The following is an 18350-nucleotide window of genomic DNA, read 5'->3' on the forward strand; positions in this document are numbered from 1 at the left end:
CATGGGTTTGTACGGTTTTTGGGGGCTAAAAGGCCACATTTGGGAAGTGCGCCCCCCCATTTTGGTCAGTCTGTGCCTATGCTCTATCTTTGAGCCTGGCCACTCCAATTCACCCCAAACCATTCATTTTCTTTATATTAGATACCCCTTGGGTATTTGAAATGCTTTTACTTTAACTTTTTCCATGTCAAGATTTTTGGGAAGATACAGCGCTATTTTTAGCACTGGCTCATAATAATAAACTATTTTTTTTACATTTATTTTATTCTTTTTGGACTTTTTGCAGGAACTGGATGGTTCTTCTGATGCAAAATTACCACTTTTTTTTGAAGCAAGGGGGGAAATGACAACTTTAAAGAAATATATATGCAGTCACATTACCCTTTTTTTTGTTTGTTTCATTATTAAATAAATATTTTTAAATCCAAAAAAATTAATACATGTTTTACTATATTCACTTTTAAAATTCAAACTATAATTATTGTATTCATATATGTCAAGAACTCCATCAAATCTGTTTATGTTCCCTTACAATCAGAATATCATCTATATACCTGAAATACATAAATAAATTATTCCTCCGTTTGTGATTTGTACATATGTGTTGATCCTCCCAATTAGCAACAAAAAGGTTGGCGTAACTGGGGGCAAATTTGCACTCCATCGCCATACCTTTTATTTGAAGATAATATTTCTCATTAAACAAAAAGTAGTTATTTTTCAAAACAATCTCTACACTGTCCCGTATAAACAATGGTTGTTGGTGGTGTAATGGTGTGGGGGGACATTTTCTTGGCACACTTTGGGCCCCTTAGTACCAATTGAGCATCAGCCTACCTGAATATTGTTGCTAACCATGTCCACCCCTTTATGACCAGAGTGGCTACTTCCAGCAGGATAATGCGCCTTGTCGCAAAGCTCACATCATCTCAAACTGGTTTCTTGAACATGACAATGAGTTCACTCTACTCCAATGGCACCCACAATCACCAGATCTCAATCCAATAGAGCACCTTTGGAGTGTGTTGGAATGGGGAATTCACATCATGGATGTGCAGCCGATTCCTGGCTACTCCTGGTCCTACCTCACCTAATCATTACAGTATCAAGGGTCTCCATGGATCCTGCGGAGACTGGCCAGAATATGTCTGCCTGTGAGGCCCGTATTGAAAGTTTAGATCATCACATGGACCAGTTCACTCAGGCTTTGCAAACACTCCTGGTGATGACCGAACATCACGTGGTCCTTCACCAGCGCCTGTGGCCGCACCTTCCGTTTGCCTCCTCCTTCCAGATATGGAGGTGATCCTGTCACCTGTCGTGGATTCCTAAACCAGTGCTCCACTTTGAGATGTCTCCCCACTTGTTCCCATCCGACAGGGCTCTGGCCTGGGCAACTCCTCTTTGGGAACGAAATTCTCAAGTGGTCAACAATTATAACGACTTTTTAACCACTTTACTTCAAGTGTTTCACAGGCCAGGTCGCGCCCATATTGGCTCATCAAGTCTCTTCTCGCTACACTGTGACGGGACCGACCTGTACCCCGACTGGGTACTCCCGCCAAACGTTGCTTCCTCCTGACGGGACACCAACAAGTAACCCCTTCAGCACCAGGCAGAACCAGCGTTGTAGATAGAAGGAGGGACGTCGCTGCACCGAAGCCGCATTGGCACTGTGGCTATCCGAAGCTATAGCCCACCCCAAACATCAGGCAACACTCATGTTGAGGTGAAAGCAGGACTCATTTATTAACCCCTTCGAGACAAAGGCTGATTTTACTTTTTGTACCCTTTGTGACAATGGCCTTTTTAACATTTCTGCGCTGCTTGTGTTTAGCTGTAATTTTCTTCTTTCCCGTTTACTGAACCCACACACATTAGATATTGTTTTTTTCAGGACAAGAAGGGCTTTCTTTAGATGACATTGTTTTGATTGTATCATATTATTTACTATTAAAAAAATTATAAAATATGGTGAAAAATTTAGAAAAAAATGACTGTTTCTAACTTTTAGTTGAAAAATCTTTTACTCATCTATAAAAGGTAATGAAAAAACCTGCTAAATAGATTCTACTATTTGTCCTGAGTTTAGAAATACCCAATGTTTTTATGTTTTTTTGCTTTTTTCTACCCATTATGGGGCAATAAGTACAGGTAGCGTTTTGCTATTTCAAAGCCATTTTTTCCAAATCTGGTAATTCTTCCCCCCATGTGCCATTTCGGGTATCTTTGAACCCGGCCAATGCAATTTACCCCATCAAGTCATATATTTTTGAAAACTAGACAACCCAGGGTATTCCAAATGCTAGTATTTTAACTCTTTCCATGCACCATATCTACCACCAGTCTTTGTCAAACTTTATGGTAGTCATTTTTTTGCATTTGTTTTGTCATACACATTTTACTTCAGGTATGAATTAAAATGTTCTAGTTTATGTCACTATCACAAAACACCCCAATATGTGTTCAGCAACATCTCCTGAGCGCAGCGATACCCCACATGAATGATTTTGCCTGGCTGTTTGGGGGCAAAAGGGCCACATTTGGGGCATGCGCATTTTTCAATGTTGAACTTTGGCATTTGGGGATCCACTGCCCATGCCCTATTTGGTACATTTTTGAGCCGGGCCATTTCAGTGTGCCCAATAAACCCATATATTTTTGAAAACTAGACACCCCAGGGTATTTCAAATGCTAGTATTTTAACTCTTTCCATGCACCATATCTACCACCAGTCTTTGTCAAACTTTGTGGTAGTCATTTTTTTGCATTTGGTTTTCCACACACATTTTAATTCAGGTATGAATTAAAATGTTCTCGTATATGTCACTATCACAAAACACCCCAATATGTGTTCAGCAACATCTCCTGAGTACAGCGATACCTCACATGAATGATTTTGCCTGGCTGTTTTGGGGCAAAAGGGCCACATTTGGGGCATGCGCTTTTTTCAATGTTGAACTTTGGCATTTGGGATCCACTGCCCATGCCCTATTTGGTACATCTTTGAGCCGGGCCATTTCAGTGTGCCAAACAAAACCATATATTTTTCAAAACTAGACACCACAGGGTATTTTAAATGCTGGTATTTTAACTCTTTGCATGCACATATTTTACCACCAGCATTTTTTCAAAGTTTGCAGTAATATTTTTGTGTGTGTATTTTTCCCACACACACCTACTTTATGTATGAATTTACAGCTCCTGGTATATGCCGCTGTCACACGACACCCCATAATGTGTTCAGCAACATCTCCTGAGTGCAGTGATACCCCACATGCATGGGTGTGTCATTTTTTGGGGGAACTAAAAGGCCACATTTGGTACGTGTGCATTTTTCTAATTGGAAATTAGATGTGTGGCCATCCTTCCCCCCGTGTTAATTGGGACGTTGTTGAACCTGGCCCATTCAATTTACCCCATCAAATCATACATTTTTTAAAAGTAGACACCCCACGGGCATTTAATATGCCAGTATTTTAACTCTTTCCATGCGAGAATTGTTTTAAGCTAATATGCTAATTTTAGGACTTGCTCACAAAAATATATTTTTTATATATATATATATATTTTTTTTATTATTTTTTTTTAAAAAAAAATTTAACATTTTTTTTCAACTTGGAGGTTCCCCTGATAGTGACATCAGTGGGAAATGATTTTTACATTTTACTGTTTTTTTACTATTTTTTTCTAATTATTATTAATTTTATTTTATTTTTTAATTTATTTTTACTAATCACACTGTGATTAGAAAGCTGGGCTCCATTGACTTGCATGGTGAATGCAGTACCTGTATTCAACCTGCAAGTGGAGCCAAAGTTCTCTAGATGGTCTGGACCATCTAGCGAACTTTTAAAATTTGTGGTTCCTGTTACAGGACGGCGGCCATCTTCCTTGATGGCGAAGATTGCCGGCAGCTGCGGCTGTGACCGCTCTCCGGAGCGGTCACAGCCCATCAAAAGGTTAGTGTTTGGTGTCGCTGGATGCCTCCATTCCAGCGACACCATTTAAGTCGATCGTCGATCGCCTCCTAAACGCTTTTAAAACGGGCGTCCGACGCCCCGTGGAGGGGCCAGAGATGGCCCCTTCGTGCCGATCGCGGCGTTGCTGAATGCCTCGAGGTCGAGGCATTCAGCAATGCTTTTTGGGTGCAGAAAGCGATAGTAGATCGCTTTCTGCACCCGTTTAAAGACGTGCCGGTCCTGGCACGTCAATTGTCGTAAAGCACATGCTTTTCCGTGCCGTGCCAGGACCGGCAATTGTCATTAAGGGGTTAAAGCCAAATACAGAACTATATATACACAAGTAGAAAAGGGGCAAGACAAATGTCACATGATCCAATTACCATGTCAGGAAGGAAGTAATTAGATCAAATCCTGCAACACAATATCTGGGGGAAGGACAGGATGACACGAGACATAAATAATGACATTAACTGGGGACGTAGACGTGGAATGACGATAGACATATAATCGGCTTGAGACAGACAATGGCCAGGACACAGGGATAACAGGAGCTCACAGGATTAACAACTACCTGTTATGTAATGGATAGGTATTAGGTATGCAGCAGTGACACCAAGTCACCAAGTCATACCTACAGGGGGTCTTAAGACAAGGGCTAACTCACACAATAACAGGGGAAACACTTCACACCTATACAATTAACAATGTACAGATAATCAGCCTTCTTCCTACCACAGGATGTCCAGCTGACGTTACAGTTCTGAGACTCTGAGTGCTAAAACATGGGGTACATCAGCAGACTGAACCCCTGTATCCACACACAGAAGTCTCTACAAGGCCTGGGCCCATAGTCGATAGGGAGGAGGCTGGCTCTCAGGCCTCTCCAGGGACCCCAGTGATGGAGGGTTCTGTCACATACACGCAGTTTATCTATGCCATCGAATTCCATACCCTGGCTGCAGAGGTGGCATGGAACAATGAGGCCTTGGTTCCTGCCTTCATTAATGGCCTATCTGACTGCCTGAAAGATGAGGTGGCTGCCCGGGACCTCCCCACGGACTTGGAAGAGCTCATCGCCTACATTGGCCACATTGACCTGCGCCTCCGGGACCGCCAGGTAAAGCGAGATCTTCAAAGGAGGGCTCCAGTACGTTTTGCGCCATGTCCGGTTTCTTCTGAACCTGCTTCTTCCCCTTAAGAGCGCATGCAGATCGGCTATACACATCTCTTTGAGGAGGACAGATCCCTCCGGTGCCGACAGGGCCTTTGTATGTACTGTGGCAAACGAGGACATTATGTGCGTTTCTGCCCTATGAAGCCGGAAAACTACAGGGCCTAAGGAGGGTTGGGGAACCTACTCTGGGTCTTTCCCATGACCTCGTATGTTTGTGTCTACTACTCTCACTGTCCAGGAGAGAACCATTAGACTCTGGAGCCACAGGAAACTTCATTGGCCGTGACTTCTGCAGGTGCCAAAATGTACCCTTGCGGGAGAAAACCACCCTGGTTTTTGTGGAGGCCATTGATGGTCAATTTCTCCTACCTGCAGCAGTGACCCATGAAACTACACCGCTTCATCTCAGTGTAGGGGTTCTCCATACAGAGACAGTAATACTCCATGTGATTTCTTCTCCAGCTGCTCCCATTGTGTTGGGCTACCCCTGGCTGCAGCTTCATAGCCCTGACATCAATTGGACCACCCGTGAGATCACCTCCTGGCGGTGCTCCTCCTGCATATGCCCTCAGCCATGCGTGGTGAAAATTGCCTTCTTGGATACCACCATTCTGCCTCCGCAATACCAGGAATATGCCGACATGTTTGATAAAAAGGAGGCTGACTCCTTGCCTCCCCACGATTGCCCTATTGATCTGCTTCCTCGTACCGTACCCCCACGGGGTATCCATTATCCCCAGTTGAGACTAAGGCCATGGAGGCCTATATCCAAGAAAACCTGCAAAAAGGCTTTATCCGCCTCTCCACTTCTCCCGTCGGTACAGGCTTCTTTTTTGTGTCTAAAAATGATGGCAGCCATCCTCGCCCTTACTGAATGGCGTCACCTCCTAGAGGGTTCCCGCGTACCTGTTACTATCCTCGCGGACCACAAGAACCTCCAGTACATTGCCGATGCCAAACGTTTAACCCCCAGACAAGCTCGATGGACTCTCTTCTTATCCCGTTTTAATAATGTAAGTTCCCATTGACCGGGATCTAAGAATACCAAGGCTGACACTTTGTCCCGTATGTTCTACACAGCCACAGAGGAGAAACCGGACCTGGAACCCATCGCCCCTGCTAACCGTATTATCTCCGTTGTATCTCTAGCCGTTGCTTCTCCCCTCCTGCAACGCATTTGTGATACGAATGTGACAAGCATGGGGTGTGATTGAATAAGTTAGTATATTCAGTCAGCCAAAAGGATAGTAACTAACATGATTCCCCGCTGTTATAGTCAGAAATATAGAGGTTAATATAGTTCAGAACTTGTTGTGCAGACCAGAATTATGACTCATAATCTCATGATTTCCTATGAAGAAAACAATTTAAATGCGCATGATCAGCATACGTTGATCATGCACTCGAATCTTTACGACCGGGGTTAACCCAGCAATGGCTATGGAACTCTGGCTCGACTACGATGCAGACTATTCTGGAAATTTTCAACGCTGTCGCTCAGGGTCCCAATGTCGCGTTGCTCCCACAGAGTCTCTTCTCTTGTTCCACACAGGATCCCAGTGGAGTCACGTGAATTTACATCACGTCACATGACTCATTCCTGCTTCCCCTGGGGGAGAGAAGACAAGGGACGCTGTGTGCGAGCAACTCCAAGGCAGCCTTGCGGGAGTGCGAGGGATTACTGGGACCTGCAGGTACATTGTCTGATTGCCCGCTCGCACCCACAGCACCTGAAAAAAACGCCCACAAGTTCCCAATGCAGTCCTCTAGTATGGGCTAAGGATTTCACATTTGGAGGCATGTAGGTTAGTGTATGGTTACTATTGAGGATATGAATTCATATTTAGAGAAGCTGGCTAATGATCTAATTATCACAAACTGCTTTAATATGCTATTATATTCTTCCATCTTTCTTTCTCAATTTTTAGCATCTCTCCAGAGATATGGATATGCATAGAGATTTAGAGAAAGCATTATTCAGGGCCAGATTCATACAGGAGAAGCGCTGGAGTTTTTCCTTGGATTGGCCCTTCATAATGCATAGTGAAATGTGCAATGTACCTATAAATCTGATTCAGTCCATACACTTTAGAGACACACAAACTAAGAGGTGCACAATGGAAACACATAGACAAACACCCATGAAAATACACACCTTGTACCACAGATGTACTCCTTAAAAAACTTGTAATGTCACATACTGACCATTGCAAATTAATTGCCTCAAAACAGCAACGTGTTAAAGAAACCTAGTGTTGTGTTTTCTATGGTTCTTGCAGAATAATTAATGCTGACACTCACTTCAGATGAACAGTTTATTCTTTAATCAGTAACAACATCACTGGTAGAGTCCTTGCTCAACTAACATCAACACGTGCTCACATAAAACCCCTCTTACTCAGGGAATCCCCTGCCTATTAAAGCAACACATTCCTTTAATACGCACATATCACTACACCTTCCTCTCTTAAGAAAATGACATGCTAAAGAAAAACATGCTATAACCAAACATTTATCTATCTAACAAGTACTTATGCATATTGTCTCACTTGTTGGATATAGATATATTAACATGACTATCAGTCTTTCAGGACTTTTCCTTCGACGTGTAGACCGTCTAACAACCTAATCAGTCTCTGATTCAGTCTCCGTGTTGCAATATAGTACTCCATCCGATTCAGTGTTGGAACATTTCTGCTCTGGTTCTTTTAGAATGTCTCTTCTATTTCTTCGAATAATCCTTCCCTCCTCGGTCGGAATCGTGTAAGATCTAGGGCGCACTTGTTCATCTATGGAACCTTTTCTCCCTTATGCAGCTCAGGTAAAGATTTAACTCTTGAGTCAAAATAGACTCTGTTTCTCCTTCTGATTCTCTTTAAACTGCTTTACCTGTGCATCAGTCCTTGTTGCAAACAGGTCATCCTTCATAGGTAGATTAGTACGCAGGCGTCTTCCCATAAGAAGTTGTGCAGGCGAGGAGCCAGATGCTAGTGGCGTACTGCGATATGCAAGCAGCGCTTTATAAAACTCACTTTTGCTCTCTTCAGCTTTCTGCATTAGTTTTTTGACAATTCCAACAGATTTTTCAATTAGTCCATTGGACTGTGGAAAGTATGTACAAATTCCCATTCTTTGGCAAACTGTGTGAATCGGGCATTGGCAAATTGTGGGCCATTGTCAGTAAACACTTCTTGAGGAATTCCATGTCTAGCAAAGACTGACTTTATGCATCGAATCACATTCTCAGCTGAAGTTGATCTCAATCCACATTCTGGATACAAGGAATGGTAATCAGTGATAATGACAAAATCTGTGTTGTTACATGTAAACAAGTCAACACCAACCTTTTGATATGCATTTTTCAATGCCTAAATGGCCTTCATGGATTTTCTCCAGCATGAGCTTGCGGAGACTATGAGGAATCACAATCTTACTGCCTTTAAAGATGATTCCATTTACGACAGTCAGTTCAGCTCTGCAGTTCCAGTATTCTTGGACTCCAACTATGCAACTCTGTTTGACATCAGGCCATCTGATCTGAACAGCACGTTTAACTCTATCCAAAGTAGAATCTTTCTCTGTTTCTTGACGGATCATCTGCATCTTTGCATCTGTAATACGCATAGCTGAGGTGACCATATCCACGTAAGCTTGAATTTCCTCAGCTACTTTGTCATCTTGACCAGCTGTTTCATCCACTGCTCTGGAAAATGCATCAGCCGTATACATCATTTTCCCTGGTGTGTATGTCACCTTTAGGGTATAACGTTGCAATTTGATCATCATTCTTTGAATCCTTAGACTGAGGACAGTCATTGAGAGACTTTGTGAACAATGCTATCAACGGTTTGTGATCAGTTTCCACATTTACCAATTGTCCTGAAATAAATTGATGAAATCTGTTACATGCAAACAAGATACTAAGAAGTTCTTTCTCTTTTTGAGCATATCTAGTTTCAGCACCAGACATGGAGCGAGAAGCATATACTACTGGTTGCCAGGTACTATCATGGTCTTGTAGTAGAACTGCTCCTATTCCATTTTGTGATACATCAGACGATATTTTAATGGCTTTAGCAGGATCATAAAACTTTAACACTGGTTCATGCATAAGCACTTCCTTTAAGTGTTGCCACGCTGTTTCTTGCTCATGATTCCAGTTCCATGCATTCTTCTTTTCTAGTAACCATCTCAGCGGTGCTATTTTCTCTGACAGGTTGGGTATAAATTTTCCCATGTAGTTTACCATACCTAGAAAACCCTGCACATCATTTACGTTTTGGGGTTTCTTCATGTATTTTATTGCCGATATCTTCATGGGATCAGGCCTTACACCTTGATCACTGATGATGTCTCCAACGAACTTCAGCTCTTTTAGTCCTAATTGGCATTTTTCTTTGTTTAGCTTCAAGTTGGCTTGTCGGGTAGCTTCTAGAACTTTCCTGAGATGAGAATCATGTTCTTCCTTAGTAGTTCCCCATATGATAATATCATCCATGGATGTGTCCACACCTTCAATGTGCTCATATAGCATGTGAATAGTTTTGTGATATACTTCTGGGGCAGATGCAATACCAAATGGTAATCTCAGAAATCTGTATCTGGCATATGGTGAATTGAACGTACACAACTTTGAACTGTCTTCATCCAACTTCAATTGCCAAAATCCAGAGGAAGCATCTAATTTACTGATCTCTTCGCGAGTAGGTAACTTAAAATGGTCTCTTTTTATGGCTTTATTTAAATCACGAGGATCCAGGCAAATGCGTAAATTTCTATTTTTCTTATCTACTATTACCAGAGAATTTACCCATTCAGTTGGTTCATCTATTTTTGCAATGACTCCCATGCTTTCCATTCTATCAAGCTCTGCTTTGAGTTGGTCTTGAAGTGCAAATGGCACTTTTCTGCAGGGATGTACCACTGGCGGTACCGTTTTGTCTATCCTGATGGTGTGTTCACCTGGCAGACAACCAAGCCTATTAAATAAATCACTGTATTCTTCCAATAAGCCTTCATATTCTGGATCACTTCCAGTTTCCAGCACAAGTACTCTTTTCACTAGATTCAGTCACAAGATGATAAACCTAATATTGCTTGAACATTTTTTTGGAACCACAATAAAAGATAGAGTGTGCACTTTAGTTTTATATATCACTTTTGCTAAACATCTGCCTTTCACGGGAATATTTGCACCAGAGTATCCTGTAACTCTGATATTAGTCTCCTGTAGTGCTGGTCTTGGCTTCATCAGATTAAACACAGACTCTGATATTACATTAATTTGAGCTTCTGTATCTAATTTAAATGGCATCTTTATATTTTGTACCTGCAGTGTAAGGATCCAGTGCTTAGTTTGTTTCTCATTCTGCAGCAGTGTCTACACAGAATTCCTCCATAGCATTTTCATTCAGTGTGTGAACTTGCTTTCCTGCACTTTTGCAGCAGCGTGCAAAATGATTTAATTTACCACATTTATTACAGTTCTGTCCACATGCAGGACATTTTCTCTGTTCATGTTCAGTACCACATCTATTACAAAGCTTCTGCTGCTTATCTATATACACTCTGCTTCCTTTTCTGTTTTTCATCTTTTTATTCTCCATTTTACTTTTTTGCTCACTCCTCAGTTGATCTACAATGCATGTTTCAGTAACTAACTCTTTAGCTTGTGATTTAACTGTTTCAGCTGCTCTACACAATGCTAAGGCCTTTTCCAAATTCAGGTCTTGCTCTCTTAGTAGCCCTTCTCTCAGTCCATTATCTGGTATTCCACATACAATTATGTCTATTATTAAATAAATAATCTGTTAATTCTCCAAACTCACATGTTTTGCTGTGATTTTTCAGCTCATTTACAGACTGATCAATCATTTCTCCTGGCTTCTGCATGCATGTAAATAATCTGTGCCTTTCATATGTGACATTCCTTTTAGGTATGCAATATTCTTCAAATGTATCCATTATTGGGATTAATTTTAGATTATCTCCTTCTGGAAACACAAAGTTATTGTACACTTCCAGTGCTTCTTCACCCACTACATGCAGAAATAATGAGGATTTCATTTTTTCTGTCAGCATCAATTGCAGAGAGATATAATTCAAATCTTTGTTTAAATCTCTTCCAATTTACAGCAACATTCCCAGTTAACTGAAGTTTTGGTGGTGGTTGCAGAGCTTCCATGTTTTCCTACCTTGCTTTTTGCAGACTTTTTATTCAGCTCTCAGCAAGATGGCAGCTTGTTGGAACACTCTTTAGCAGACTTTCAGACACCAAACTCTCCCTTCAATCCTGTACTTCTGACACCATGTTGTGTTTTCTATGGTTCTTGTAGAATAATTAATGCTGACACTCACTTCAGATGAACATCTTATTATTTAATCAGTAACAACATCACTGGTAGAGTCCTTGCTCAACTAACATCAACATGTGCTCACATAAAACCCCTCCTACTCAGGGAATCCCCTGCCTATTAAAGCAACACAGTCCTTTAATATGCACATATCACTACACCTAGCACAAAAAAGTAAGCGGTCTTATGAATCATGAGGCTGTAGCTTATAGCAACTACATGGTCAAAACTTGTTTTTAATTTGCAGTGACTCAATTGGACCTGTTACATTAGCGACATACTAAATTTCAAGCATTTACTATAGATGTCGTAGTCACTCAGATCAACAAACCAAGTTGTTTGTTACATAAATTATTAGGATGCCATGATTACAGAATACAGACGTGGATGACACGTTAAGAAAAAATACTTACATTGTCCACTGTAGTTTCTCATTCTTTATGGAGCTGTATAAAGCCTTAACAAAAACAAAAGGAAACATTAATAAAAAGTACATTATGGTAACATTTGAGCAAAACATCCTTCCATGAGTAATTATAAAACAAGTTACAGCTATTGTGAAATGGTTGATAGCTTATACTCTTATTTATGTTGTAGTCAAAATATACCGCTTCTAGTTGAAGCTATGGGTTTTGAGGCATGTTTAATACATAGGAAGCAGGAGAAAAAACACCTCTCACTTTTGTTATTATGATGCAAATCTAGATAGTCCAGCTCATATCTGCCTCTGCCAAATGGCTAGATCATTTTATGCTAATTGTCCTTTGTTTCCCAATCAGCAAACACTGAGCGAAATCCTTATCCAAACTTGCTCATATCACTCTTCATAAATAGCTTAATTTGTTTAATGTAACAAGATGAGGTAAAAACAGTAGAAATTATGTGTAGAGGAACGGAAATGATCCTAAATATAATTGTGCTAATGCCAATGTTTTGGTTTAACAGACTAGAAGAAATAATGTTATTATGGGACAACAGACATTCTTTAACCCCTTCAGCACGCAATGTTTGCGCTAAACGACCAGAGCAGTTTTTGTGTTTCTATGTCTTTATTCAATTGTGATTGCCCACTAACCCATTTAGTGCACCCACACATTACATATTGTTTTTTTCAGGACAAGTACGGCTTTCTTTTGAAATAATTTTTATATATGTAAACCATCATTTAACATGAAAGATTTAAAAATGTGGGAAAAATGGCAAAATTTTTAGTTCACCTATAAAAACTATATATAATCAGTGAAAAAGGGGGGGGACTCCAAAAATGTATTTAGGCATTTGTCCTGTTTTTTAAAACACCTCATTTGCCTAGTATTTTCATTTATTTTCACACTCACAAAATATGAATGACGCGAAATAGCGGCCAGAAAAAAAAACTGATAAACAAAAGTATATATTTTTTGAAAGTTGACATCCCAAAGTATTTTACTAGGGACATTTAACACTTTTTATTTACCCTTTTAGCACCTAAATATCTGTCTTAAACATTGCAGTAAAATTTTCATTTTTAACAAAACCATTCTATCTGAACACAGTATTTCAGTACATTTCTTTCACTGTGCACATGAAATTACTGAAACATGAAATTTGTATTCAGAAATGCCCCACATGCATGGGTAGTGCATGTCTTTTTGGTATTGTGGGTTCAACATTTGCTGGGTCCAGGTCTCATTTGAGATACAGTAGAGGTCCATTATTTCAATTTTACCCCATAAAACTACATATTTTCAAAAACTAGACAGCTCGGTTAGATGTTAGGTTACAGTACTGCATAGTGTTAGTGATGAAGATCACATTAGGTCACTGGCTACTGAAGTGAGACAGATCAATGATTAGTGACCAAAAAGGTCATTAATCAGTGTCACATAGCATTTTATTAGGTTACATATATATTGTATTTTTTTTTATAGGTACAGTGACAAGTGAAATTGATCAGTGAGACCAATCAATAATCAGTGACATAAAATGTTACTGACAAGTGATTAGGTAATAATTATGTATAAAGCTGTTTAATTAATAATTTGGTCACTTAGATGAACCCTCTCTCTTTTTACACAGTGGTACATATATGTTTCTAATATTATTATAGATCAAATGTAGCTAGTTAGTAAGGCAGAGAGCCAAAGTGCACAATAAACATATGGCTCAACAGCTAAAGGTCAGTTAATCCCTTAAAGACCAGGATATTCTCTGACTCTCACAGGTCAGTTTGTTTTGATTTGGTATGAGAATTACCAAATATAGACCAGATTCTTTCAAATCCAGCAGAAGATGCAGGAATCTACAGTAAGCGGGATGCAAGAGGTGTCAGAGGTTGTGTTGTGGAGAGACCTTGCCACCATGTTGCAGGAGGGATATGTTTTGCAGCATCCCAGACTGCATTCCTGGACCAAATTCCTGAAGATGTTTCCAACATCAAGTCTTAAGTGTGCATCTTGTTTGGTAATCCAGTCAAATGCAGCAACTGTATTCTCATCACTCACATCACTGCCTTTTAATCTTGGGTCCAGTAGATTTGCAGCAGCATGTATTGGATGGCAACAAAATTATTCCGGTTTCTTAATAAAATCTTTCACTTTACATTCTTCAGCAATTGTAAGTGGAGATGCATTTAGATTTTCAAAAACAGATGTTTTTATCATTGCCATTTGTTTAGGAATTTCTGAAAAAAGTGCAGTGTCTGATTCAGATGCACAGATTGCTGAAAGAAATGGCTTTAGAATCTGTAGGGAGTTCGGCAGCTCAATTCAAAAGACATCCTTATCAAACACAGTGTTTCTTTTATTTCTGGATATTTTAAGATCCTCAATTATCACTGTTGCTTGGAGAGCTTCTTTGGTTTTTAACAAACTTTCAAAAAAAGGAAAAGGAAATCACAACTCCATCCCAGCATATTTTACTACAGAGCTTCAGTGTCACTAGTTTGTGAGTTTTTAACTTCATTAGATCGTTTTTAAGTCCTGGGTGTCCAGTTTCATGATGTCACTAAGAAGCAAGTTTAGTCCATGACATGCATATCCTATTGCAGTAATATGTGGATACCTGTCCATTACGATTGATGATTCCTTCTCCCCACACATTTGTCCATTCGTCTGTAAGTACTGTAGTTTGGGGTAGCCGTATTAGTCCAGTGTATAAGAATGCAAAAAAACAGAATGTTGCAGAATCTTGTAATACCTTTTTTATTGGACTAACAGTATTTAAAATAATAGACGAGCTTTCGGGAGTCCTCCCTTTATCAAGTCAAAAGCATTTCTGACCAAGCAAGTTAAAAAACACAGTTTAAAACTGACCAGTACATGTTCTGATACAGGGTTAAAACAGGGGTTAAAACAACACGGTAGAGAATTTGCAGACAAAAAACGAAGAGGGTCGTAAATAGTAAATAGTGGCATATACTGCACAGATAAGGCTAGAGGGGGAGCAGGGGTGAGCGTCACCCCTGCTCCCCCTCTAGCCTTATCTGTGCAGTCAGAAATGCTGCTTGGTCAGAAATGCTTTTGACTTGATAAAGGGAGGACTCCCGAAAGCTCGTCTATTATTTTAAATACTGTTAGTCCAATAAAAAAGGTATTACAAGATTCTGCAACATTCTGTTTTTTTGCATTCTGTAAGTACTGAAAGACGTGCTTCACTGATTTTTCTTTGCAGAGATTCCATCACTCGCTCATATTCTGACTTTAAAAGAGGCTTGCTAAAGGGGTGTCTGCTGGGCAAATAGCATGATGGTCTTAATAATTTAAAAGCTTCCTGCCAATATGCATTTTCAGTTATTGACAATGGCAATCCAGAAGCGTATATTGCTTCTGTAAGAGCTTGATCAATTTTCTCCTGATTTTTAGGTGTGATTCTATCTACAAATTAAGGTATTGTGTATTTTTTTGAGGCAGTAGCTTGTAAAACTTCGTAACTTGAAGATGCTGCTGGTGAAGAAACACTTTGTGATGGTGCAGCTATTACTGAAGGAGCAGAAATAGTGTTTCTGGAATGGGAACTATGGAGGGAAAAACTACCTGTACTTTCATTGCTATAATGGCCCTCATCATTTAGTTCTATGAAGTATTTTTCTTATGTCTTTAGGACACTTCTGGCAAGTTTACTGGGTAGACTCAGACTATAGCATACTAGGACATTAAGTTGTAATGGGGAGAACATTAATAAGAAATATTTAGATTAAGGTTATAAAGAGAGAATCATTTTTCAGACACATTTTACCTCTCACCTGTCAATTAAGGCGTAACTGAGGGGACAGAAAAAAAATCAACTTCTGTATACCAACAAGATGGAGCCCACAAGCAAACTATAGAAATGCATATTGCTCTTTTTGAGAACTGAATTCTCAGTATTTGTACTCAGGATTTGCTTCTCTTCAGGAGTAATGATACTTTACAGAAAGACTTTCATAAAGGTCTTCATGTAATATAGTTTGAATGCTATGTCATAAACATTATCATTGTAAAAGAAGACTTTCCATACTGCATTTTGTTTCAATTGTTGTTTTTTTCAAACTGCATTTTGTTCAACTTGAACATGCTTATGAGAATACCTGCTCTGAATGCTGCACGAGAAAGAATGTAATAATCATACCTGGGAACTTCTTGGCTCCGGCTACCTGGAGCCTTCCATTGCGGGATGCAGCCAGGACTGCACACTGACGTGTCAAGACCCCGCTCCCACGACCCGGAGGATTCGGGTCTTGACCCGGAGAACCGGAGGAGCAGGGCTCACCCGACAATCTCCGGGTCAAACCCGGAGAGTTCCCAGGTATGGTAATAATCATATGTTTAAGTGTTCCTACAGAAAACCTTTGCTTTAAAAAATGATGTATCCCTACTTGTTTTTCAGCAGGCTGAGTAGATATATTATAAGGCCAGCCTTATGACATATGTAAACAAGGCGACTAGAGCACTCAGCTGGTAGAGGCATGCCAGGGACACCATTTGTCTACATGTATTACTTTGTACCTTAAACATAATGCTCAATAAAACTACTCAAAAGAAAGTACAGAGGAGAAATGACTCCCCATACACAAGAATGATCATTATATACTGCCAAATATGTACAGTGAAGGAAAAATTATTTGATCCCCTGCTGATTTTGTATTTTTGCCCACTGACAAAGACAAGATCAGTCTAGAATTTTAGTGAGAGACAGAATATCAACAAAAAAATCCAGAATAACGCATTTCAAATAAGTTATAAATTGATTTGCATTTTACTCGGTGAAAAAAGTATTTGATCCACTATTAATCACCAAGATGTCCGGCTCCCAGGTTTCTTTTATACAGGTAATGAGCTGAGATTAGATCACTCTCTTAAAGGGAGTGCTCCTAATCTCAGCTTGTTACCTTTATAAAAGACACCTGTCCACAGAAGCAATCAATCAGATTCCAAACTCACCACCACCATGGCCAAGACTAAAGAATTGTCCAAGGATGTTTGGGACAAGATTGTAGACCAACACAAGGCTTAAATGGGCAACAAGACCATCACCAAGCAGCTTGGTGAGAAGGTGGCAACAGTTGGTGCGATTATTTGCAAATGGAAGAAACACAAAATAATCAATCTTCTTCGTTCTGGGGCTCCATGCAAGATCTCACCTCATGGAACTGTAATGATCCTGAGAACGGTTAGGAATCAGCCCAGAACTACACTGGAGGATCTTGTCAATGATCTCAAGGCAGCTGGGACTATACTCACCAAGAAAACAATTGGTAACACACTGCGCCGTGAAGGACTTAAATCTTGCAGCCCCCACAAGGTTCCCCTGCTCCAGAAAGCATATGTACAGGCCCATTTGAAGCTTGCCAATGAACATCTGAATGATTCAGAGGAGAACTGGGTGAAAGTGTTCTGGTCAGATGAGACCAAAATCTAGCTATTTGGCATCAACTCAACTCGCCGTGTTTGGAGGAGGAGGAATGAACACAAGATCACATCTCCACCATCAAACATGGAGGTGGACATATTAGGGGGGTATAAGGCATATCAAGGGGGCAGAGTGGTAGATAGGGGGTATAAGGCATATCAGGGGAGGAAAAGTGGCATATCAGGGAGGCAGAGTGGCATATTCCAGTGACTCAATTGGACCTGTTACATTAGCGACATACTAAATATCAAGCATTTACTATAGATGTCAGTCACTCAGATCAACAAACCAAGTTGTTTGTTACATAAATCATTAGGATGCCATCATTACATAATACACATGTGAATGTCCATTTTTCCAGTTTACCTAAATCATTTGCCATTTGGTTTTTGCAAATCTTTGTGTAATCAGCAAAAAGATATACCGAACCATCAAGACCTTCTGCAATATCACTAATAAAAATATGAAAGAGAATGTATCCAATTACAGATCCCTGAAGTACCCCACTGGTACGACCTTGCTCTCAATATAAACAATTGACTACAATCCTCTGTTGTCTGTCACTCACTCACTGCCTAATTCATTCAACAATATTGGGATCTAAACTCACGAGATTGCAGTTTATTAACAAGTCTTCTATGTGACCAATTATTTTAGTCAAAAAAGCAATATTAGTTTGTCATGATAAAACCCATGCTTTTAATCTTGAAACCCATGTGGCTTTGGATGCTTTAATATAGTTTCCATTAACATGCTGGCCTGTAGTTGCCCGACTCCTCCCTAATACCTTTTTTTTTTTTTTTTAAATGGGCACAACATTCGCTCATTTAAGGGAGTTAAAAGGCATTGTATAGAGCACTCTGCCTCCAGAAATGCCTTATACCCCTATATGCCACTCTGGCATTTAGGGGGTTAAAAGGCATATTATGGGGCAGAGTGGCATATAGGGAGGTATAAGGCATTTCAAGAGGCAGAGTGCTCTATTAAATG

The 18350-nt window shown here is 40.0% G+C and overlaps 1 protein-coding gene across 1 annotated transcript in view; it reads right to left on the minus strand.

Moving 5' to 3' along the window:
• LOC149279307 (PH and SEC7 domain-containing protein 1-like) overlaps positions 1–18350 on the minus strand; it is a 166374-nt gene that overhangs the window by 60587 nt on the left and 87437 nt on the right. Inside the window, exon 10 of the mRNA XM_089501329.1 lies at positions 11906–11949. Coding sequence (XP_089357455.1) covers positions 11906–11949 — 44 coding nt within the window. The remainder of the gene's footprint in view (positions 1–11905; positions 11950–18350) is intronic.

The sequence above is a fragment of the Sceloporus occidentalis genome, unplaced genomic scaffold (genome assembly GCF_023333645.1).
Source record: "Sceloporus occidentalis isolate IW3139 unplaced genomic scaffold, rSceOcc1.0.p SCAF_172, whole genome shotgun sequence".
In the NCBI taxonomy this organism is placed as follows: Eukaryota; Metazoa; Chordata; class Lepidosauria; order Squamata; family Phrynosomatidae; genus Sceloporus; species Sceloporus occidentalis.